Source organism: Myotis lucifugus, unplaced genomic scaffold (assembly GCF_000147115.1).
Source record: "Myotis lucifugus unplaced genomic scaffold, Myoluc2.0 scaffold_196, whole genome shotgun sequence".
NCBI classification, from domain to species: Eukaryota; Metazoa; Chordata; class Mammalia; order Chiroptera; family Vespertilionidae; genus Myotis; species Myotis lucifugus.
The window spans coordinates 508,413-534,309 of NW_005871244.1; the positions used below are offsets into that span (position 1 = coordinate 508,413).

A 25,897-nucleotide genomic window follows, 5' to 3' on the forward strand; every position below is an offset into this window, starting at 1 on the left:
TTCTCTTATTAAGAAGTAGAGCTCCCTCTCTACTCCTTGACTCTTAACTTGGCCATGTGACTTGTTTTGGCCACTGTACATTAGTGAAGAGATTCAAGAAATGGCTGAAGAAGTGTGAAAAAAGCTTACCTGAGGCTTACTCTCTTGCTACTCTTTGGAATTCTAAGCCCTTCATATGAAGAAGCTCAGATTACTCTACTGGGGGATGAGAAACCAGATGGAGCAAAGATGAGCCAGCCTAGCTGAGGCCCTTCAGGTCAACTACCAGATATGGGAGTGTGGCCTTCCTTGGTCTCCAACCCCAACCAATCCAGCCCATATAAGAAGAGCCATATCAGTTATCCCAGCAAACATGGAGAACTGTGAGATAAATAAAATAATTATTGTCTTAAACTGCTAAGTTTTAGGGTACTTTGTTGCACAGCAAATGCTAATAATACTTAAAAGTGTATGATCGGCGGCGGGGGGGAGAGGGGGGTATTGTACTAAAACACAAGACATGTGGCATTGACTTTGGACTTGGAGGAAAACTGTTAAGAAAGCCTGGGAAAGATGGCGTCCCATGTTATTTAGTAAAGAAAAAGCAAAACAGTCACCATGCTCTGTGGGAAAATAGAGAATGTATCAAATGAACTTCTGGATCTGGCTAAATAGATTTCCAACAGAATGTTGGAAGTTTGTTTATTTCTATGAGCTCATATAATAAGGTAAAAAAGGAGATATGAACTAAGAGAATGACTATTCCATTTACAAGCAGAATTCAGAAGAAAAAAAACCCCTCTACTTGCTGGGTTAGAAAATAACTTTCACATCTCCAGTCTCCAAAATACTTTCAAAGTGAAAATGGCCTCAGGGTAGAGATCAAGTCATGAGTGTAGATGTAAGACCCTTTGTAAAAATGCATGAAACATTTAAGTTGGTATTTGGGAGACCCTCTAAGCTAAGCTAAATGGCTTCTGTAGACTTCATGACATCGTCCCCAGTAGCCTGACACGTTGCTCAAAGTAGAGAAATACAAACCAGATTCATAGGAAACATTTAAAGTTTTTAATAGAGTTTTACTAGTGAAACTGCCTCCAAGCTGGACTTAATGGGACTGAAACAATCCAGAATGAAAAGTGGTGCCTGGACTCTCCTCTCTAGCTTCTGTGAATAGAAATGAAGCTGAGAAAGTTACTCGGCTGCAAACATGGGCCATTTCTAATGGGAAAAGACGGAGGTCTCAGAGAGAAGACCCAAGAACAATATATTAAAATGGACTGGGGAGCCATTCCCAGATGAACTTGACCTAATAAAAAAACATCTACCCCTGAAGCAGGAAGACTTGAAAACATTTGTTCTGTGGGATTTCAAGAATTGTTATGGAGCAGTGACAGATATGTGCCTCTTCTTTCTCCCCTTTTTGAATTGGAGTGTGTATTGCAGTTAATTCTGTTCCTATGTCACCATTATAGTGTGTGTGTGTGTGTGTGTGTGTGTGTGTGTGTGTGTGTGTGTGTATTGGGGGGGTTGTTCATATAACTTGTTATTTAGCTCACAGGTCTCTAGATTAAGAAGCTGCACTCAGAGAGCCTCAGCCACCTCTGCACCTGATACAGAAGACTTGGTGTCCTGGATTTGAACATCGTGCCACAATTTGGGATGAGACATTTGGAGGTCTTGGAATGGGGTGAACATATTGTTGCATGGTATGGAATGTAAATAAAATTATTTTTGACCAGAAAATAGACTATGTTAGCTTGAAAAACACTACAGATTTCTTGCACCCCTACATCTATGCCCCCTTGTAATCTTTATTTCTCTTTGTGTTTTAGTTGGGATAATTTCTATTAACCTATCGTCAAGTTCACTGATTCTAACCCCTGTCCTGGCTCTGTTAAGTCTACTGGGTGAGCTCATTGAAGGCATTCTTCATCTCAGTTATGTTATCTGCTGAAATTTTCCATCTGTTCATGTCTGTTGTTCACATTTTCCACTATTTTCATTTTAAATTTCCTGTTTGATAATTCCAACAACTGTGTCACCTGAGTCTGACTCTGTTGATTGCTTTGTCTCTTGACAGAGTACCACAAAGTAGGTGGCTTAAAAAAACAGAAATTTATTGTCTCACAGTTTGGGAGGCCAGAAGTCTGAAATCAAGGTGTCAGGAACTCTTTCCTGCATCTCTTCAAGTTTTCAGTAGCCTCAGGCATTTCTTGGCTTGTAGATGCATTACTTCAGTCAGGTCATTTTCTCCCTATGTGTCTTCACATCGTGTTCCCTCTCTGTGTCTGTCTGTGTTCGACTTCCCCCGTTTTATAAGGATACCAGTCACATTAGATTAGGCCCACCCTAGTGGCAATATTTTAATTTGATTACTCTGCAAAGATTTTCTTTCCGAATAAGGTCATATTCTGATGTACTGGGGGTTAGGATTTCAATGTATCTTTTGTGGAGGGACATAATTCAACCCATATAATAAATTAATACATTTATCTGTATAAAGTACTTAGAACTATGTATGGAAAGAAGTTCTTGATGAATATTAGATACATCCCACTTCCTGAGGCTGCCTAGGTCCCCCTACAACTCTCTGTACTTGGGCAGGATTTGAGACCTTTGTTTGTGGTATCTTAACCTCATCCAACTACCTAAAGAAAATGTTTGGAATAACAGGAAAAGCAGGCCTAGTACCAAGACTTGTGCTACCAACATTTGAGAAGAATTTGTTTATAGAGGACAGTGGGAAGGAGCAGCCAGAGGTTCATTTATATGAGGATGGAAAACTGGTTCTTGGATTTTGTGACAAGGAGGTCAGGGTTGACTTTGGTGAACATTATTTAAGTGAATTTAACTAAAGAAAACAGCAGCAAAGTTGAAGGGATTTCTGAGCTCAGGTAGTTACTTCACCATCAAACTTTTCTGATAGAAAAAAGTATTAGGTATTGCTCTATTGAAAATGTGTTTTCAGGAATCCTGTTGGAGTCCAGGTTAGAGTTGGCCAAAAGTAGAAATTGCAAGAGATTTAAGAGGTCACAGTGAATGAGCAAACATCATTACTCTAAAAGTTTAAGATTAGATTCAGGGCTACAGATATAGGGGTACCTAGAAGGTTTTAATTCTTCCTCACTTTCTTCCACTCTATTCAGCCCTTCCTTGCGTCTCACAGCCTGCTGACCAACAGTGGCCCAGGCTTACCACCAGATACTTGGCTGAAGACCCACAAAGGCAAAGGCTTCTCTTAGACTTCTCCATTAGCTCCCCATTAATAATCTCACATCAGCAGCTGGATGTGCCTGGCTTCTAAGAGTTTCCTGCAAACTCTGACTTATCTACCCATGCCAATGTTTCTCCCAACTCCCCCTTCCATACCTTAACTTCCTCAGCTACTCCCACATTTGTGTATGGCTTAATTCATGTAAAAATTCTTTATTCCATAATACTCATAGTGAATCCACTTAATTGAACCCTGATTGTTAATGTTATACTTTCTTTTCCTGAGAACTTGGTAAATGTTTCTCTTCTAAAATTTAGTGATGCTACTGAGAATTCTTAGGCTAAACTGCTCTTTTTTTCCTTGTACCTTTCTGCCACATGATTCTTTCTTTATGCTTGAAGTTAGGGATCTTTAAAAACATATGCTTTGGTCTTTATTTTTGTTAATTTGATTTTACCTTGGTTACAGTAAGCTGTACCAATAATGATTCAAGCCTTTTATTTCAGGGAAGTTTTATTTTGCTGAACTTTTTTTTTCTGATCTATTTTCCTCTTCAGGACATAAATTATGTATATGTAATATGTCTTTGTCACCTTCTATATCCATTTAATACTACTCAATATTTGTTTCATATCATTCTTTTTAAAAATATATATTTTTATTGATTTCAGAGATGAAGGGAGAGAGAGAGAGAAATAGAAGCATCAATGATGAGAGAGAATAACTGATTGGCTGACTCCTGCATGTCCACAACTGGAGATCAAGACCACAGACCAGGCATGTGCCCTAACCTGGAATTGAACCATGACCTCCAGGTTCATAGGTCGATGCTCAACCACTGATCCATGAGGGCTGGGTAGTTTTTACATTTTTTTATTTTATTTTATTTTATTTTTTAAAATATATTTTATTGATTTTTTACAGAGAGGAAGGGAGAGAGATAGAGAGTTAGAAACATCCATGAGAGAGAAACATCGATCAGCCGCTTCCTGCACATCTCCTACTGGGGATGTGCCCGCAACCAAGGTACATGCCCTTGACCGGAATCGAACCTGGGACCCTTCAGTCCGCAGGCTGACGCTCTATCCACTGAGCCAAACCGGTTTCGGCAGTTTTTACATTTTTAAATGGTTGATAAATGAAGAGTAATATTCCATGACATGTAAAAAATTATATGAAATTCAAATTTCAGTACAATAAAGTTTTATTGGAACAGAGCTATAGATAGAAAGCAGGCTGACAGCTGTCAGGGTGGGGTAGGTGGAGGGATTGAGAAAATAAGAAAAAAGAAAAAACTCATGGACCAGGACAACAGTGTGGTGATTTCCCTGAGGGCGGGGGAGAGGTGGGCAGAAATCATATCTCATTATACATCAAATAGGGCAGGGAGGTGGAGGAGGGTATAGGGAGGATAAATAGTGAGGGACTTGATTTGGGGTGGTGAACACTAAGTGTACAGATGATGTATTGTAGAATTGTACACTTGAAACCTATCACACTTTGTTAACCAGTGTTATCCCATTAAATTCAGTAAAAGGGGAAAAACACTACATCAAAAATAATGAACATTCAAAAAATGTATCCATAGGAAAAAAATTAAAATGTAAAGAAATGAGCTATCACCCCGCATAAGTTTCCTTATGCCCCTTTGTCATCCAACCTCCCTCCCGACACCCTTCCCCCATCCATAGGCAACCACTGATCTGTTTTGTGTTGTTATGGATTAGTTTGCATTTTCTGCAATTTTATATAAATGGAATTATACCATAGGCATTCTTGGTGGGTATTTTTTCCCTTCTTTTATTCAGCATAATTATTTTGTGATTCATTTGTGATGTTACATGTATCTGTATTCCTTTTTATTGATAGGTGGTATTTCATTGCATAGATATACCAAATTTGTTTATCCATTCATGTGTTGATAAAAATCTATATTGTTCCTAGTTTTTGGATGTTACAAATAAAACTGATATGAACATTCATATACAAGTCTTTGTGTGGACGTAGTTTCATTTCTCCTGTGTAAATACCTAGGAATGGTTTGATCATATGGTGAGTATATATTTAAATATGTAAGAAACTACCAAACTGTTTTTCCAAAGTGGTGCCCTTTTACATTCCCACCAGCAGTATGTAAGTGTCCATTCGCTTCATTTCTTTGCCCTTGTAATTTTAGCCATTTCAGTAAGAGTGAAGTGGTATCCCACTGTGGTTGCAATTTATACTTTCCTAAGAACTAATGCTGTTGAGTATCTTGTGCTTATTTGCCATCTGTATATCATCTTGATCGATGTATCTTTTAAAATATTTTGCCCGTTTTTAAACTGGGCTCTTTGTCTTATCTGTGTCCCAGGAAGCAGGAGTCCAAGATTAACCTTACATGGCAAGATCTGACTTGCCCCACCCCACCTCAGGATGATCTTTGATGGCCCTGAAACCCAGGAATATTCTTTATCAGCAGGAAAATGAAATGTTTCATTTCTAGTGCCCTTAGGCATTCTCTCAGCAGACTGCACAAGGAGCAAGGAAGTTAACCCCACATTTCCCCCCAAACTTTCTTCTCCATGGAAAGGCACTAAATAATGTGGGGCAAAAGTAGGTTTACAGTTGTGAGTACACAACTTTATTCTTGTATTATTAATTATTGTATTTTCCATACAAACTGTAAACCTACTTTTGCCTCACCCTATATGACATGTCTTGACTTAACATCACTCATAAAAAAGTGAACTCATGGCTTATTTTCTTACAGAAACACTGACCAGGCCCAGGTTTTAGATAGCTTGGGTTGTCCAATTCCACCTCAGAAGCATCAGGGCCACAGACTGTCATGCACAAAGTGGGACTTCTTATTATGGAGCAGATGTGCTATTACACAGTCTTTGGCCATGCCCATTCAGACCACGGCTCTCAATCTGTCCCTCACCTTGGAAAATGCAGCCACTAGCAGTAGTGTGACCTGAGGGGTGAGCACTCAACTTCTCTGTAGATTTATGTTTTATATCTCTCGTTAAAAGCATGTGTGTGTGTGTGTGTGTGTGTGTGTGTACGCGCGCGCATGCACACACACACACAAAGTAATTCAAATCATTTTGTTAAGATGTGGAAAGCCATTGACAGGCTTTAGTACAGGATACTTTCACAGATGTCACTACATATACTAAATAAGAAATGTGTACCAGTCTCAATTAATTTAGGTTTACAGAATGTGGTCCCAGCTGATCTGAGAATCACATTATTTGCACCCCCAAGTGGACATCTATTGTTCTGATTACTCAATTTATTCACTCTAGAAAACTAAAACTCCACAATGAGCATATCTCTATTAAATGTTATGAAATCCTGTATCTAGAATCTGACTTCATTATAATAGTAATAGAACAAACCATGCTTTTTTAAACGTTTTATTTATTGAGTGAAAAGGTAGTACTTCCACACAGTACAATTTTCAAAAGTTATGAAAGGATATACTGTTGTCTCCCTAACAATTCCATCCCCCCAGCTACCCTCTTCCCCTTCTCCTTCCCAGAGGTAATCATGGTTACCAGCTTCTTGTGTTATCTTTCCAGAGACAGTTTATCCATACACACTAAATACTTAGCATATGTTCTCCTTTTTATATATAAATGGTAGCACATTATACTCACTATTCTGCACCTTGGTTTTTCCACCTAATAATGTACGTTGGAGAGCATCCCACATCATTTCTTAAATGGCGTCCTCAAAAGTTCTCTTTATATATTTTATTCCTTTTTTTCTACCTAGGAGTTTGCTGAGTCGACATACCAGGATTTCAGGAACCAGACCCCTGGTGTTGTCATATCTACAGCTTCCAACCTTTTGTTTTCACAACAGTGCAGCAGTGAATTCCTCTGTGCGTTCATCATTTTGTATATGCAGGAGTATATACATTCCTAGAAGTGGAATTGCTGGAAAAGCCATGCACATTTGTGGTTTTGGTTACTTTGGAATCATTCCTCTTTAAATAAGAGTTTTTCCTGGACATGGTGTTTGCTGGAAGTTCATGTGGAAAAAGAAACCAGGGCCACATTTAAGGCAGATCAGAGGTTCTCTTGCAACTGGCATTTTTTCCATTTGGTAGTTCTTTCAGACTTGGATTCTCTGAGTCAGTAAATAGGGGAAGCTGTAGGGTTTGTCACAAGAAACACTGCCTTCTCTTGCCCCAACCCTCACCAATTGCTCATCCGATTAGTACAGACTAGTTTCTACTAAATATGATTAGTCTGAGCAATTCCTTGTCAAGGCCCCTGCCTATCTCTCCTCAGATGCCAAATGGATCTAGGAAACATCCTACCTCCCACCTACCCATGCTCTGGGTTACTGCTGTTGTGTTTGTATATGAACCTCTACTAAGCGTCCTTACCTGTGCTGTCTCACATCTGCAGCCTTGAGCATTCTCTGTCCTTGGAGATCTCCCACATCTGCCTGTGGCAACCTTCTCATTGGGGTTTTAGCTATCTCCTAATTTTGTCAGATACAGAGATTACACTTCTGTTTCTTTGCCTCCCTGTAGCTTTTGGGTAAAGATTGAGATGGGAAAAAAGGCTGACTTTATCCCTATATTTAAACCAGAAGTCAGAACATACTTAAAAAACATAGCTAACAAAATGTTCCTTCAGGGAACATAACAGACACTACTGATTTATTTTCTAATGTATAATGAGCTTTGACTTCTGGGTGTGGCCTTTCCCGTGGACTTTCTTTCCTGTATGTGTTCTCTGATGTACAATAAGGTTTGATTTTTGGGTAAAGGCTTTCCCACATTCTGTACACTTATAGGGTTTCTCTCCAGTATGAGTTCTTTGGTGTACAGTGAATGTTGATTTTTCTCTAAAGGCTTTGCCACACTCAGTGCATGCATAGGGTTTCTCTCCTGTGTGTGTTCGCTGATGTATTATGAGCTGTGATTTCTGGCTAAAAGCTTTCCAACATACAGGACATTCATAGGGTTTCTCTCCTGTGTGAATTCTCTGATGTATAATAAGCTTTGATTTTTCTCTGAAGGCTTTGCCACATTCATTACACTTATAGGGTTTTTCTTCTGTATGAGTTCTTTGATGTATAATGAGATATGATTTCTGGGAAAATGCTTTTTCACATTCATTACATTCATAGGGCTTCTCTCCTGTATGACCTCTCTGGTGTAGCATGAGATAGGATTTCTGGGAGAATGCTTTCTCACATTCATTACATTCAAAGGGTTTCTCTCCAGAATGAGTTCTCTGATGTACGCCAAGGTTTGACTTCTGGGTGAAGGTTTTTCCACACACATCACATTCATAAGGTTTCTCTCCTGTATGAGTTCTATGATGCACAATGAGAGTTGACTTCTCATTGAAAGACTTCCCACATTCAGTACATTTATGAGGTTTCTCTCCCGTATGAGTTCTTTGATGTATAATAAGAGTTGACTTATCACTGAAAGTTTTCTTACATTCATTACATTCATGGGGTTTCTTTCCTGTATGAGTACTATGGTGTATAATTAGATCAAGCTTCTGTATGAAAGATTCCCCACATTTGGTGCATTCATAAGTTTTCTCTCCTGTGTGGGTTTTCTGGTGGACAATGAGATTTGACTTTTGAGTGAAGGCTTTTCCACATTCATTACATTCATAGGGTTTCTCTCCTGTATGAGTCCTATAATGTATGATGACAGTTGACTTTTCTCTGAAGGCTTTTCCACATTCTGGACACTCAAAGGGTCTCTCTCCTGTATGAGTTCGTAGGTGTATAATGAGCTGAGATTTTTGACTAAAGGCTTTTCCACATTCAGTACATCCAAAGGGTTTCTCTCCCGTATGAGTTCTCCAATGTACAATGAGGTGTGACTTCTTGCTGAAGGTTTTCCTACATGCAGTACACTCAAAGGGTTTCTCTCCATTTTTAATTCTCTGATGTAGACTAAGACCTTTCTTTCTCCTGAGGGTCTTCCCACACTCTTTATATCCATAAGTTTTCACTCCAGGAGTTGTTTTCGCATATTCAGTATGAAATAATAATTTTGAACTTCCATTATCATGTCTCTTTCCTACAGAGCTTCTACTAAATAAGTCTAAATTATCTAACATATTATTTCCAAATGACTCATGTTTATGGGGTCTTTGTATTGAAGCAACAAGGTTTGTATTCATATAAAGTGTGTTTCCAAATTCATTATAGTCATGGTCATTCTTGGTGGTAATTGTTTTCTTGTCAGGGAATCCAACTTGCATCAGAAAACATTTATCTTCATCATCCTGGTTCTGCCTCTCAATCTGTTCATCAACTTGGCAGGTTTCTTCTAGAAAGAAATAGAATAAACCATTTTTATACTCTGATATTATAGAATGGACCTTCTTTATAAATGCCCTGCCATATGAAAGCTGATACTGTTAGCACATTTTATTAGAGTTCCTGTAGAGAGAAACTTGACCATCAAATCCTGTTCATCAAATCCTGTTCTTTTACTAGCTTTTTTGTTACTGAGAACAATCTTGCCTTGACACCTCTTTAAGGCTACATTTACATCGTCTCTTATTTCCATCTACTTTGTTGACCTTATCACCCTTTATCTTCATTTACCATATGAACTTTTTAAAATATATATATTTTATTGATTTTTTACAGAGAGGAAGAGAGAGGGATAGAGAGTTAGAAACATCGATGAGAGAGAAACATCGATCAGCTGCCTCCTGCACACCCCCCACTGGAGATATGCCCGCAACCAAGGTACATGCCCTTGACCAGAATTGAACCCGGGACCCTTCAGTCCACAGGCTGACACTATCCACTGAGCCAAACCGGTCAGGGCTACCATATGAACTCTTAACTCTACCTGACTTACACTATTTATAAAAATCCTAAATTCATTATCAGAAAATGAAAGATTAGAATAATTAGCCTTACAAAAACAAAGAAAAACCTGAAAATCTTTGCCCAATCTGGATTCACCTTTGTATCTATCTAAGCTTGCATGCACAGTTCTTCAACACCACCGTCTACTCCTATCTATACTATTTCTACTAAAAGCTATGCCTATTATTAACTCCAAACCCTTCCTCATGTTCCATTACCCACAGAGCCTAGTCCTCCATATTTTTCTATACCCAAAATCTGGATAACTTTCAAGAAGTTCAGTCTTTTCAAAATTTACCTCTATAACTAATTTTTATTAACTTCTAAAGTAGTTGCTCATCTGTATGTACCACTCAGTTAAAATTTCAAAGCCTTGTCTTTAATATACCATATTTCATCAGTCACAAGATGAATATCATTCCACATTTTAACATTTCTGAATCCAGAATCACCTTACAATCAATGACATGTCAAAAATTAATTGGTGGAAATTTTTCTTTCGTAGTGATATGTCTAAAAATCCAATGGTATTTGAAGTCAATAAAATATGGTAAATACTTTTTATACATCTACTTAATTTTTTGTCATTTTTGAAATTTACTTTTGAAGTTTTTCCTAAAACTTTATATGAAAAATTTCATACAAAGAAGATGAAAGAAGAGTATCAATAACTAAACTACTCATATAACCACTTAAATTTAATAAGGATAACATTTATAATAATAATACTGAATTTTAAAATGGATCATGCAGCAGTGGTTTCTCTTCCTATGACATCCTTTCTTTGGATTGCAAAGCACTAGTTCTTAACTAGGAGTGAACATTAGAATCACAGAAAAAGCATTTACAAAATACATCTGATGGGACCCAAGTTCCACCAAGTATCTACTGAATAGGACCTTCTTATGTGGTAAGAAGAAGCATAGCACATGTGGCTAGGGCAGTGGTCGGTAAACTGCGACTCGCGAGCCACATGTGGCTCTTTGGCCCCTTGAGTGTGGCTCTTCCACAAAATACCATGTGCGGGCGCGCATGTACAGTGCGATTGAAACTTCGTGGCCCATGCGCAGAAGTCGGTATTTTGTGGAAGAGCCACACTCAAGGGGCCAAAGAGTCGCATGTGGCTTGCGAGCCACAGTTTTCCAACCACTGGGCTAGGGTCATGGATTCTCTAGCCCAGGATCAAAGCCTGCCTTAGCCTTTCACTTGCTCTGTGAACTTAGGCAAGTTATCTATTTGTGTCTTACTTTCCCACCTAGAAAACAGGAATTATAACAGTGCCCACCCAAATGTTTAGTGATATAATTAAATTACTTAGTATACATGGCACATAAGAAGTGTTTTCAATTTTTTTTTAAAAAAAGTGTTTTCAAATGTTTACTAGAACAATGAATATACTACTACTACTATTACTACTACTACAACTACTACTAATATTATGATTAAGAGCCAATATATTACTATTGAAAATAAGGAATATCTCAATGTAATTCACATGTTCTTGAATAGCAAGTAAAAACACAGTTAATAAAACTGTTCAGAGTAGGCTAACATTTTTCTGAAGAAGGAAAAATATATAAATACATATTTATATAGGGTCCTGTGAAAAACAATGGAAAGATACACTTTCAAATTTTAATAAATGGTTACATTTGATGCTAGTGTTAACCTATAGGGAGAAGGAAAGAAGAGAGTGGGATGGAGAAGGGAGAGAAGCTGGACTTCTTGGAAAATACCTGTTCTCTAGATTTGACTTTGGAACCAAACAAATACTTGTGTTAAAAAGAAACAACAGATCCAAATTGGAGTCACTTGTAGTAAGCCCCACCAAGGGTTAATAATTGCAGTCTCAGTCTCTCCCAAGAGTGGAATTTTAAAACCACTCTAGAATTTCCTAATCAACACTAATGAGGTAATCTGCCTAGTAAGATCCCCTCCCTTCCCCTAAGGGAAAGTGACCTGACCTTACCTGAAATAATACACTCTTTTAAACCTCCTTGTCCCACTCTCCTTCTACCTATAAAAACCTACCATGTTGTACAACTCCTTGAAGCTCCCTTCTATTTGCTAGATGGAATGCTCTCTGATTCACAACTTGTTTACTACTGTCAATTACATCTTCAAAGTTACTCGCTTGAATTTTTGTTCCTTAACATTTGCAAATTTTATATAATCAGACACCAAAATTCAATAGAAAAGGATTCCCTAATATCCTCTCATCTATATTTCCTAACAACCATGCTGAAAATTCTTGATTCTCAATGGCACCAACATGATTACTTCAACTGATTCAACCCTCTATATTCAGCAGTCTCAGAATAACACTAACAATACTACTATAAAAAATAATATAAGTGGGGTCACTTTAAAATGGAGTTGGAGCTGCTATCCTGGAGGAACTGCCTTGCACATGTTACTCCTCAAACCTTTGGATGTTAAAAACAGGGCAAAAAAACCCCAAACATTTGTATTGGGCCTAAGGCAACACTATTTCAAACAACAGCTTGGGAAGATAATAAAAAAGCAGATATTATAACTACAGAACTGATTACTACCAAACTACTGGACTGAAAATTAAAAACATTGTTTAGAATTAGCATCACTATGTTAGCTTATCTACACCTATAGAAACTACTTCTTTCTACTGATATGATTGTTTCCCTTCCCTTTGTCATTAATACCCCTTGCCTTTGTCTCCTAATCAGAACACTATTTGGGTTTCTGCCTGAATCAATGCTTCCCGAATAACTATTCTTCTTTTTAAGAACTTTAAAATTTATTTTTCAATTACAGTTTACATTCAATATTATTTTCTATTAGTTTCAGATGTGGAGGATAATGGTTAGACAATCATATACTTTACAAAGTGTTCCCTTTCATATTTCCAGTACCCACCTGGCACCAATCATAGTTACTCCAATATTACTGATTATATTCCCTATACTGTATTTTACATCCCCATGACTATTTTGTAACTACCAATTTGTACTGAATACCTATTCTTTTTTACCTCAAATAAATGCTGTTGCCTCTCACTTTGGCCTTTTATTTTTAGATTAACACTATCACTAGATGTAATATTAATTAAAAATGTTTAACTCCAGAATTTGATTGGAAATACCAACTTTAATATATGATGTATTTTCTCTTAAAAATATATTTTTTACATAGTTCCTAAAGGCTTAGAAACCATTCCCTAACATCTAAATTGTGGTCTCACAACATTTACCACGAAAAAGAAATGGGGGCTTCATAGGAGAAGTGTCTGATTTCAGGTCAGAGGAAGGAAATATGTAAAATGATCCTTGAACATCTTGTAACAGAAAGCAAGGAACCTACCAAAGACTCAGAAGCCAATTTGGCCAGTTAATTAATGGAGATGGGATAAGGGAAGACTACCAACATACAAATGTAGAAGGAATGATAGAAAATTCATCATTTTTCAACCATATAAGTAAAAACTGATTTAGGCAAGAATCATCATGGAATGCTAAAACCACTGAATAAAAAATTTTTGAGGAACAGGATATTTACACAGTTTGGCAGTTCCACAAAATGTTAAACACACAGTTATCACACTGTTCAACAATTCCACTCCTATGTATGTACTCTAAAGAAATGAAAACATACATTACCACCAAAACTTCTACATTAATGTTCATAGAACCATCAAAGTGTAAACAACCTAAATGTCCCAACAAATGAAAAACAAAATGTGGTATCCTATATAATAAAGAGCTAATATGCAAATGGTCGTCACACCCTCATGCCATCATGCCATCACACCGTAACAGCTCAGACACTCAACACTGGGGAGAGAGGAATGGGGACCATCCAGGCACAAATGAGCTCACGAGAGAACAATGGGGACTAGCCAGACACAAGTGAGCTCGAGAGAGAGGAATGGGGACCAGCCAGGCACAAATGAGTTTGTGAGAGAGCAATGGGGACCAGCCAGGTTGTGGCCTGGGAGAGGGACAAGCTTTCCACCCTGTGGTCCCAGGTGCCAGGGACTGCACCTGCACCTGTAGCCTGGAAGAGGGACAATCCGCATGCCCCATGGTCCCCACGGTTCCAGGCACGAGCGGCTGTGCCTGCAGCCTGGGAGAGGGACAAGCCACACTCCCTGGGGTCCCAGGCACCAGTGGCTGCATCTGCACCTGCGGCCCAGGAGAGGGACAAGCCGCCCACCCCACAGTCCCGGGTGCCAGTGGCTGCGCCTGTGCCTGCGCCTACGGCCCGGGAGAGGGACAAGCCACCCGCCCTGTGGTCCCGGGAGCTAGAACCTGTGGCTGTGGCCCAGGTGAAGCTGCCCGTCCACAGTCCCCTGGGGCTATGGCTGGCCTGGGTCCTGGGTGCTTGTGGCCGGCCAGAGGGAGGGAATCCCGGGTCTGGTGCCTGTGCCCGGCCAGAGGAGGGAATCCTGGGTCCCAGGTGATGGGCGAGGCAGAGGCAGTTGGGGTGATCAGGTCAGCAGGGGAGCAGTTAGGGGTTATTAGGCAGGCAGGCAGAGGGGTTAGGGGGGATCAGGCAGGCAGAGGTGGTTAGGGGCAATCAGGCAGCCAGACAGGCGAGCGGTTAGGAGCCAGCAGTCCTGGATTGCAAGAGGCAGTCAGACATTCTCCGAGGGGTCCCAGATTGGAGAGGGTGCAGGCTGGGCTGGAGGAGCCCCCTCCCATGCACGAATTTCATGCACTGGGCCTCTAGTATACATATAATGGAATATTATTCTGCCATAAATGAAGTACAGACACATGCTACAATATGGATGGACAATCCCTGAAAACATGCCAAGAAGTAAAAGAAACCAGACATAAAAGGCCATATTTTTATATGGTTCCATTTATATGAAATGTCCAGAATAGGCAAAACCATAGACAGAAAGTAGATTAGTAGTTGCCAGAGGATGGGCAGGGAATGGAGAGTGACTAATAAGAGATAGGGGTTTCACCCTAGCTGGTTTGGCTCAGTGGGTAGAACATCAGCCTATGGACTGAAAGGTCCTGGGTTCTATTCCGGTCAAGGGCACATGCCTGGGTTGCGGGCTCGATCCCCAGTAGCAGGTATGCAGGAGGCAGCCAGCCGATCAATGATACTCTCTGATCATTGATGTTTCTATCTCTCTCTCCCTCTCCCTTCCTCTCTGAAATCAATAAAAATATATTTTAAAAAAATTTTTTAAAGAGATAGGGGTTTCTTTTTGGAGTGATTATAGTGCTCTAAAAGTGATGGTTGCAGCCCTGGCCCATGTGGCTCAATTGGTTGGGTGTTGTCCCCTACACCAAACGGTTGCTAGTTTGATTTCAGGTCAAGGTATGTTCCTGGGTTTCCAGTGGGGACGTGCAAGAGGCAGCCTCTCTCTCTCCCTTTCTCTCTCTCTCTCTCTCTCTTTCTCTCTCTCTCTCTCTCCCTTCCTCTCTCTCTTTTTCTCTCTCTTCCTTCCTCTCTCTCTAAAAAAAAGTCAATAAAATAAAAAAAAATAAAAGTGATGGCTGCAGAACTCTATGAATGTACAAAAAAGTTACTGAATTTGTGTACCTCAGAGTGAATTTTATGGCATGTGAATTTTATCTCAATAAAGTTCTTTTTAAAAAGAGATAATCAAGCCTTAGCTGGTTTGGCTCAGTGGATAGCGCGCCGGCCTGAGGACTGAAGGGTCCTGGGTTCAATTCTGGTCAAGGGCACATGCCCGGGTTGCAGGCTCAATCCCTAGTGGGGGGTGTACAGGAGGCAGCCGATCCATGATTCTCTCTCATTATGGATGCTTCTATCTCTCTCTCTTTCCCTCTCCCTTGTCTCTGAAATCAATAAAAATATCGTTTAAAAGAGATAATCTAGATGTTTTAGGAGAATAAATCTGATAGGAATATCTAAGCTTAATGGAATCAGATAATTCAATCTGAAATTGCAGCACTAGCCTAGGCCTGTGACTAATGTGAGCCTGTCTTTAGATAAGACAGTGAGAAATGCGAATGGTAGAAGTGCAGGGCAGGAGATTGGCATATACAGGGCACGCATATATGGGGAAAGGAGCTGTACAGAAACTTGTGGGTGAGCACCAACTTAAGGAGAGTGGTCTGGTGGGTGTGGGACAGGGGAGTGGTATCAGTCTTATGTCTGTGGAGTTCATGTCCCTGTCCTCAAACAACAATAAAGGCCACAACATTTCCCAGATATCCCTGAAAGCCCTTTCAGAGGTCTTCAGCCCTGACTGACAAGCTGGGACCTCCTGTCCCCATAGCCTGGGTCAATCCCACTTACCTGGAAAGCTCCAAATTGGGATTTTTCCTTCTGCCAGGCATGGCTCTTCTACCTCCAAACTGAGGATGAGATCTGGTTTAGTAGCTTGCTTCCCTGCTAATGAGAAAAGACAACAATACCTCCTTGGTCTTCAGAGCCTCTGAGAAAGAGGAAGGTGAAGTTTGGGGCAGCACAAGGGACCTATCGCTTGACACAATGGTTAAGTCAAATCATTTTGCCTGGGTTTTGAGTTCACAAATACCTTGTCAGGAGAGCAGAGAGAGAAAAAGGTACTCTGATCCCTGGGATTCAGTGTCAAACTCTTCAAACAGTTCAGAGACTTTGAAAGTTCCCAAAATTGAGAAAATAAATACCCTTTATTGGACACAATAATCATAAACAGCAAAATTACCCAAGGAAGTCATTCTTACCCACAGAGACCAGGTTGCTGTAGGTCTCCAGCATCACGTCCCTGTACAGGATCCTCTGTGGAGAATTCAGATACTGCCACTCCTCCTGAGTGAAATCCACAGCCACATCCTCAAATGTCACGAGTCCCTGTAATTGCACATTCATTATATACTGGAATGCTATCATTGGGTGATGAGGATGGGATTTAGGGAAACTTCTGTTTGGGTTCCCAGTTCATGATGATGACTTATTATAGGATGCCTACTTCATATCAAGTTAGTGACCTACTTTGTGGGAAAATCACAAATCAGTAGAAAAAAACTATTCCCTTAAATAATAGAACACATATGACAATGTGGTATTAGCACAAGGCTAGACAAATAGTCCAGTAGAACTAAAAAGATAATCCAAATATGTATGGACACCTGAGTTATGACAGAGTTGGCCTAAAAAACAGTGGGAAGAGAGGATGATCTTTTCAAATAAATGTGGATGGGTTACTGGATATCTATATGAGGGGAAATGACATTTAACCCTTAATAGTCACCATACACAAAAATCAATTACAGGTAAATTGTAAATGTAATGTGAAAGGTAACACAATAACGTGTCTAGAAAATACTATAGGAAAATGTTTTTATAGTCTTGAGATATGGAAAGAATTCTAAAATAAGGCATGAAAAGCACTATTTTTAAAGGAAAACAGTTATAAACGTATAGGATTGAAAGTACAACAGTAAAAAAGGAAGCTATAGATGGGGAAATTATCTGTAATATTCACAAGTGATAAAGGGATCTTTTCTGGAACATAACCTCTACAAATCAGTAAGAATCATACAAACAACACAAAAAGAGACAAGAGATGTGAATAGGCACTTCACTAAAAAGAAAAACCAAATGACCTATGAACATGAGAAAATGTACTTGACCTCATTAGCACTCAGGTAACCAATGAAATGTACTCAATCCCATGAGCTCTCAGGTAAATGAAAATTTAGGCCACAATGAGACACCACTATGCACCCTCCAGAGAGGTTACAATTAAGCAGGCTAAAATACCATAATATTGTTTTGATATGGAAACTTTCACACACTGTTAGTAGGAATGTAAACTGGTATAATTGCTTGGGGCAACAGTTAGCCATTATTTACTCAAGGTAATGATTTGCATACACTATGATCCAGTGATTCTACCCAAAGGTACACACCTTAGAGAAAATCATGCACATGTGCTCTAGAAAACAAGTACAGAGATGTTCACTGCAGCACTATTTCTAATACTTAATTGAGGAGAAAATAAAAATGTCTCTCAACAATACAATAGGTAAATTGTGGCCCAGTCATTCAGTGAAATACTGTATGGTAATGAAAATAATGAATTACAACTGTATATCCAACATAGATAAATCTCACAGATATACTGCTGAGTAAAAGAATTCAGACACAAAAGAGTATATACTGCATGATTCTATCCTATATAATAAAAGCATAATATGCTAAGTGTCCGACTGTTCAACCAGTCACTATGACACGCACTGACCACCAGGGGGAAGACGCTCCAACCGGTAGGTTAGCTTGCTGCTGGGGTCCAGCCAATCAGGATGGGCGAGACGGGCTGGACACACCCTGGAACCCTCCCATGGTCCCTCCCTGGCTGGTCAACCTCCTGTGGTCCCTCCCCAGCCAGCCATCCCTGATCGACCCCAATGGAAACTGGGCAAGACAGGCCGGACATGCCCTGGAGCTCTCCTGCGGTCCCTCCCCAGCCCCAATCATGCACCAATGGGGTCCCTTGGCCTGGCCTGCACCCTCTCGCAATCCACAGGCCAGGCTGAGGGACCCCACGCACCGGGCCTCTAGTTTATGTACAGTAAGAGAACAGGTAAGGCCAATCCATGATGTAGAACTCAGGAGAGTGATTAACTTTGGGAGTGGTATTGATTGGGAGAGTGCATAAGTGGGGATTCAGAAGTCCTAATTATGTCTTAATCTTGATCAATGGGGTGGTTACACAGTGTGTTCACTTTGCGATAATCCATCAAGCTGGAGACTTATAAATTATACTTCATGCATGTTATATTTAAACTAGAGGCCTGAGGCATGAAATTCATGCTAGGTGGCTTGCCTCGGCCCTCGCAGCCCCGGCTTCATCCAGAAGGTCGTCTGGAAGGTTGTTTGGCTGTCTGGTCTAATTAGCATATTACACTTTTATTATTATAGATGTATTTTATATCTTCATACTTAAAAAATATTTCCAATGAAATTACAAAGGCAATTGAATGCAAAATGGGAGTACCCACTTCAACAAGTGGTATTGGAACAATTGGATATCCACATGCAAAAAAATATAATTCACCATTTAAGTAGACCTAAGGAGAAAATCCGTATGATTAAAAGAATTAACATAAGAAATGCTGATGCAAAAATATTGAAACAGAATTCAATTCCCAATCCTGATTTAAGATTACAATTGATGGTAATTTCCTTAAAATAACCAAAGATAAACAGACAGACAGACAGCTAGATAAACGAGGGAGGGAGGAAGACAGGGAGGGAGGGAAAGAAGGAGGGACGGTGAGGGGGAGGAAAGAAGGACAGACTGGAATGGAAGGAAGAAAGAATGGAAGGATGTTTTGCGTGGGAGTCTTGCGTCACCATGGATAGTATAATAATGTGAATTTGGGGGGGAGGGGCTTTGGATCACTCCCTGAGGGGCTGGAGATGGAGAGCAGCCACGTGGAAAATCATATCTATAAAATGAAACCTAACAAAATCTCTGGAGGACAAGGCTCATGTGAGTATCCTTGGTTGGCAGGACTCCATGGGTACTACCACACATCCCAACTTCATGGGGAGAGAAACATGGAAGCCCCATATTTAGTCATTTCTTGAACCCTGCCCTATGCACTTTTTCCCTTGGTGGATTCCAATCGGTGTCCTCTACCTGTAAAAAGCCATGACCACGAGTATAACAGCTTTCAGTGAGTTCTATGAGCCCTTTCAGTGAATTATCAAACCTAAGGGTGCTGTTGGGACCCCAAGCTTGTAGGCAGTGTCAGAAGTGAGTGGTCTCTTATGGGGACTGTTTCCTCCAACTTCAGATTTGTCAAACTCTTCAAAGACAGAATGACACAAAGATGTAGTTATCCCTCAGTTGATATATAAATTTAATGTGACCCAAATTTAATAAAACAAGCTCTTTAATGGTACTAACAAGGTAATACTAAAAGTCATATAAAAAATACATGTGCAAGAGTAGCTAGAAAAACAGTGGAAAATAAAAACTGTAATAGCCCTCCCTCACAAAGTAACTAGAGGATACCTTGATGTATGCATTCTCTCAAAGCACAGGATAACAGATCCACATTGTAATAAATGGTAACAGGACAACTGGACAGCCAGTTGGAAAGGATAAATTGGATCCATACCTCATACCATACCCAAGAATAAACACCAAATGGATCAGGGGGCTAAATATAAAATATTTCAACCCTACAAAGTATTATAAGAAAGGCTGGTTGAATGCCTGGGTAACCTGAATAAAGGGAAAGACTTTCTAACTGTAAGTAAAGGTACAGATGCAATAAAAGATTTATAAATAAAACCATGAAAATATAAAAAACACTTTTACAAGTCTAAACACATAAATCCAAAGACAAATGACAAACTAGGGGGGAAATTGTTGCAACATGTATCACAGATTAATATCCTTAATATATAAAGTACTCTTAAAAACCAAAGCGGGGGGGGGGGGGGGGGCAAATACCTGATAGAAAATTAGAAAGGACAATTGACAAAAAAAGATCTAAAAATGGCTCTTAAATATATGAAATTATTTTCAACTCACTTATAGTAACAATAATACCAATTCTAACTATAGAGAGATATCATTTCTTACCTAGCAGATTGAAAAAAAATAAAAATTTTAAAAGCCTGACAACATACTCTATTAGTGCAACCATGTAGAAACAGACTCTATCATACAATGCTAGTGGGAGTGGAAACAGTACAACCTCTACAGGAGGGAATTTGGCAATATCTAACAAAACTACCATTTGATCCAGCAATGTCACTTGTAGGAATTTAAATAGGAGATATATTTAAACAATAAGTAAACAACATATGCACAACATATTTTGTTGCAGCATTATTCTTAATTGCAAAATACTGGAAACAATAAAAATTCTCACGTACACGGGAGAATGGTTAAACAAACTGATATATCCACTAACACGGGGATAGGGAATGTCGAGCCCACGGGCCGCATAAGGCCTGGGAAATCATTTGGTCTGGCCCTGCCAAGGCATTAGGGGTGAGTTAATTAAATGTTTGACCAAATATAGCAGGGTAATTTTTAAGTTGATAATTTCATATGGCCCTTGAATGATGTTATAATTATCTAAATGGCCCTTGGCAGAAAAAAAGCTTACCCACCCCTGATCTAAATAAATAGACATATCGTGTTCATGGATTGGAAGCCACCATTGATAATAAAGATATCAATTCTCTCCAAACTGATCTACAAGTTTAAATCAATTCCGGTAAAAACCCTAGCAAGATAATTTTTAGATATGTAACAAGATTATTCTAAAGTTTTTATAGAAAGACAAAGGCAAAGGAACAAGAATAGCTGAAAAATTCTGAAAAAAACTGGATCAAGTTAGAGAAATCATACTACTTGATTTTAAGACTGTATGGTACTATACAGATATATAGATAGATATAACATAATATAGTCCAGAAATAGACCCCATAAATGTGGCCAATTGATATTTGACAAACTGTAAAAGCAATTCAATGGAGAAAAATGGTCCTTTCAACAATCAGGGTTAGAACAAATGGGAATTCATATCCAAAATAATGAACCTTGACCTAATCCTCACACCTTATGTAAAAATTAATGCAAAATGGATCACAGGTCTAAATGTAAAACTATAGAACTTATAGAATATGAAAAATCTTCATGACCTAGGGTTCAGCAAACAGTTCTTAGACATGATACCAAAAGCACAACCATAAAGGAAATAATTTATAAATTGGACATTTTCAAAATTAAAAATTCTTGCTCTGTGAAGAACACTGTTAACAGAAGACAAGCCACACACTTGAAGAAAATATTTACAAATCATGTATCTAACAAAGCACTTGTACACAGAATATATAAACTCTCAAAACTGAAAAAGGTGAAGAGATTTGTAACTACAGATTGGTAGTTACAAAATAGTTATAGCGATGCAAAGTACAGCATAGGAAATATAGTCAATAATACTGTAATAACTATTTATGTATATAAACATTTAGGTACTGGAAATATCAGGGGGAACAGTCTGTAAAGTATCTGATAGTCTAACCCAGTGATGGTGAACCTATGACACGCGTGTCAGAGGTGACACGCGAACTCATTTTTTTGGTTGATTTTTCTTTGTTAAGTGGCATTTAAATATATAAAATAAATATCAAAAATATAAGTCTTTGTTTTACTATGGTTGCAAATATCAAAAAATTTCTATATGTGACATGGCACCAGAGTTAAGTTAGGGTTTTTCAAAATGCTGACACGCCGAGCTCAAAAGGTTCGCCATCACTGGTCTAACCACTATGTTGTATACCTGAAACTAATATAAAATATTGAATGTAAACTATAATAGAATATTTTTAAAAATTAAAAAAACTGAATAGTGAGAAAACAATCGAATTTAAAATTAGGCAAAGAACTTGACTGAGCAGACACTTCACCAAAGAGAATATGAAAAAAGTAAATGAGCATATGTAAAAAGATATTCAACATCAGCCATTGGGGAAATGCAAATTAAAACCATGATAAGATACTATTATACAACTAGAATGAATAAAATTAAAAGTACTGACAATATCAAGGGCTGGCAAAAATGTGAAGCAATTAGAGTTCTTACTAATACACAATGCTGATGAAAATAAAAAGTAATTCAACCACTCTGGAAAACAATTTGGCAGATTCTTAAAAAGTTAAACAGCCCTGGCTGGTTTGGTTCAGTGGATAGAGCATCGGCCTGCAGACTGAAGGGTCCCAGGCTTGATTCCAGTCAAGAGCACATGCTGAGGTTGCGGGCTCGATCCCCAGTAGGGGGCATGCAGGAGGCAGCCAATCAATGATTCTCTCTCAGCATTGATTTTTCTATCTCTCTCTCCCTTTCCCTTCCTCTGAAATCAATTTTTTTTAAAAGTTAAACATAACTTTACCATATGACCCAGCAATCCGATATTTACTGTAGAGAAATGAACACAGGTGTTCACACAAAAACTTGTTATGAATGTTTAAAGTAGCTCCACTGATAATTGCCAAAACTGGGAATAATTCAAATGTCTTTCAACAGGAGAATGGATCAAAAAGCTGCGGTACATCTATAGTGTAGAATACCAGTCAGCAATAAAAAGGGAAGAACTACTGACACACTCACAACTTGGCTGAATCTCCGGGGAATTATACTAAGTGGAAAAAAATCCAATTTCAAAAGGTCACATACCATATGATTCAACTTATATCATTTCTTAAAATGACAACATTCTAGAAATGGAGATCAGTAATTGCTAGTCTAGGAATGGTATAAAGAGGTGGATGTGACTATAAAAGGGCAACACAAGGGGTCCTTGCATTGATGGAACTGTGTCCTGACCATATCAGTATCAATCTCCTGGTTGTGACATTGTATTATAGTTTTGCAAGATGTCAACATTGGGAGAAACTGGGTACAGGATACAAAGGATTTATCTGTATTATTTTTACATTGCATGTCAATCATTTATCTCAAAATACAGTTTAAGTTTTTTCTAAAGTTTATATACCATATGATTCCATTTATATGACATTCTTAAAAAGATAAAACTGATACAGAACAGATCTGTGCTTGCCTGAGGTTACAGGTGGGGTAGCATGAGATAGTTTTTTGGCATGATGAAACTATTCTATACCCTATAGATTAGTTACACCAATTTATAAATGTGTTAAGATTTATTGGACTGGACAACAACAAAATCAATTTTAATGTACACTAAATAAAAAATAAACATTTTTATTGAATTTACTGGGGTGACATTGGTTAATAAAATTATATGTTTCCCTAAATACTCCATCAAAAAATTATTAGACTTAATAAATGAATTCGGCAATGTAGCAGGATACAAAATTAACGCCAAGAAATCTATGGCATTTCTATATACCAAAAGTGAACTTAAAGAAAGAGAGACTAAAAAAACAATCCCATTTACCATCGCACCAAAAAATTAAGATACCTAGGAATAAACTTAACAAAGGAGGTAAAACACCTGTACTCGGAAAACTACAGGACACTGAAAAAGGAGATAGAGGAAGACATAAACAGATGGAAGAACATCCCATGTTCATGGATTGGTAGAATCAACATCATCACAATGTTCATACTACTGAAAGCAATCTATAGATTAAATGCACTCCCTGTTAAAATACCAACAGCATATTTCACAGACCTAGAACGAACTTTCCAAAAATACATCTGGAATAAAAAAAAAAAGGCCCCGAATAGCTGCAGCAATCCTGAGAAAGAAGAAAGAAGAATAAAGTAGTTGGGATCACAATACCAGATATCAAGCTGTATTACAAAGCCACTGTTCTCAAAACAGCCTGGTACTGGCACACAGACATATAGGTCAATGGAATAGAATAGAGAGCCCAGAAATCGACCCAAACCACTGTGCTCAATTAATATTCGACAAAGGAGGCAAGAGCATACAATGGAGTCAAGACAGTCTCTTCAATAAATGGTGTTGAGGAAATTGGACAGATACATGCAAAAAGATGAAACTAGACCACCAACTTACACTATACACAAAAATAAACTCAAAATGAATAAAGGACTTAAATGTAAGATGGGAAGCCATAAAAAAAATACTAGAGGAATCCACAGGCAGCAGAATCTCAGACATATGTCGAAGCAATTTCTTCACCAATACAGCTCCTAGAGCAATGGAAACTAAAGAGCAAATAAACAAATGGCACTACATCAAAATAAAAAGCTTCTGCACAGCAAAAGAAACCATCAACAAAACAAGAAGGCTTACTGCATGGGAGAACACATTTGACAATGTTATCACCGATAAGGGCTTAATCTCCAACATTTACAGAGAACTCATACAACTTAACAAAAGGAAGATAAACAACCCAATCAAAAAACGGGCAACGGACCTAAATAGATACTTTTCAAAACAAGACATAAGGAAGGCCAAGAGACATATGAGAACACGCTCAAAGTCACTAATCATCTGAGAGATGCAAATCAAAACGACAATGCGGTACCATCTCACACCTGTCAAAATGGCTATCATCAACAAATCAACAAGCGACAAGTGCTAGAGAGGATGTGGAGAAAAAGGAACCCTCATGCACTGCTGGTGCAGCCACTGTGGAGAACAGTATGGAGTTTCCTCAAAAAATTAAAAATGGAACTCCCATTTGACCCCATGATCCCACTTCTAGGAATATATCCCAAGAAACCAGAAACACCAATCAGAAAGGATATATGCACCCCTATGTTCATAGCAGCACAATTCACCATAGCTAAGATTTGGAAAAAGCCTAAGTGCCCATCAGTAGATGAGTGGATTAAAAAACTGTGGTACATCTACACGATGGAATACTATGCTGCTGCTGCTGCAAAAAAGGAATTCTTACCATTTGTAACAGCATGGAAGGACCTGGAGAGCATTATGCTAAGTGAAATAAGCCAATCAGAGAAAGATAAATATCACATGATCTCAGTCATTTCCTATCTAATAATAGACAAACATGGTAATTGACTGTACCTCTGTTACGCCTACCATTGGCTAATCAGTGTGATATGCAAATTAGCCACCAACAAAGATGGCGGCTAATTTGCATACTGCAGGCAGGGCGGGACAGCGCAGCCGCCAGAGCAAGCCACCATCCCGGGCCGCAGGCCGGCCCCAGAAGCCCCAGAAGCCTCCCAGAAGCCGGTGATCGGGGGAAGATGGGGGTTCCCTGCCCAGGCCTGACATCTCTGGCGGAGGTGTCAGGCCTGGGTAGGGGGCTGATCTGGCCATCGAGGTGATGAGGTCAGAGCCTCTGGCCGAGCGTCAGCCTGGTGGGGGCGGAGCAGCAATCAGAGGGTCTCGGGGTCCCCTGCCCAGCCTGACACCGGGGCCAGAGGCATCAGGCCTGGG

General features: G+C 39.1%; 2 protein-coding genes across 6 annotated transcripts in view; one reads left to right on the plus strand and one right to left on the minus strand.

The window, feature by feature from the left end:
- ZNF81 (zinc finger protein 81) overlaps window positions 1-4,043 on the plus strand; it is a 28,129-nt gene extending 24,086 nt beyond the window's left edge. The window contains exon 6 of one of the 2 annotated variants that reach the window (XM_023760911.1): window positions 1,534-4,043. In XM_023760911.1, coding sequence (XP_023616679.1) covers window positions 1,534-1,548 — 15 coding nt within the window. In that variant the 3' untranslated portion in view covers window positions 1,549-4,043. Of the gene's footprint in view, window positions 1-167; window positions 394-1,533 lie in introns of those variants that run through there. The other variant, XM_023760912.1, reaches the window with a different exon arrangement.
- LOC102418899 (zinc finger protein 182) overlaps window positions 1-25,897 on the minus strand; it is a 30,616-nt gene that overhangs the window by 2,169 nt on the left and 2,550 nt on the right. The window contains exons 2-4 of one of the 4 annotated variants that reach the window (XM_023760915.1): window positions 16,726-16,852; window positions 16,316-16,411; window positions 6,587-9,500 (exon numbers count right to left, since the gene is read on the minus strand). In XM_023760915.1, the coding sequence (XP_023616683.1) occupies window positions 7,867-9,500; window positions 16,316-16,411; window positions 16,726-16,852 (1,857 nt within the window). In that variant the 3' untranslated portion in view covers window positions 6,587-7,866. Of the gene's footprint in view, window positions 1-6,586; window positions 9,501-16,315; window positions 16,412-16,725; window positions 16,976-25,897 lie in introns of those variants that run through there. The other 3 variants (XM_023760914.1, XM_014462981.2, XM_023760916.1) reach the window with 3 other exon arrangements.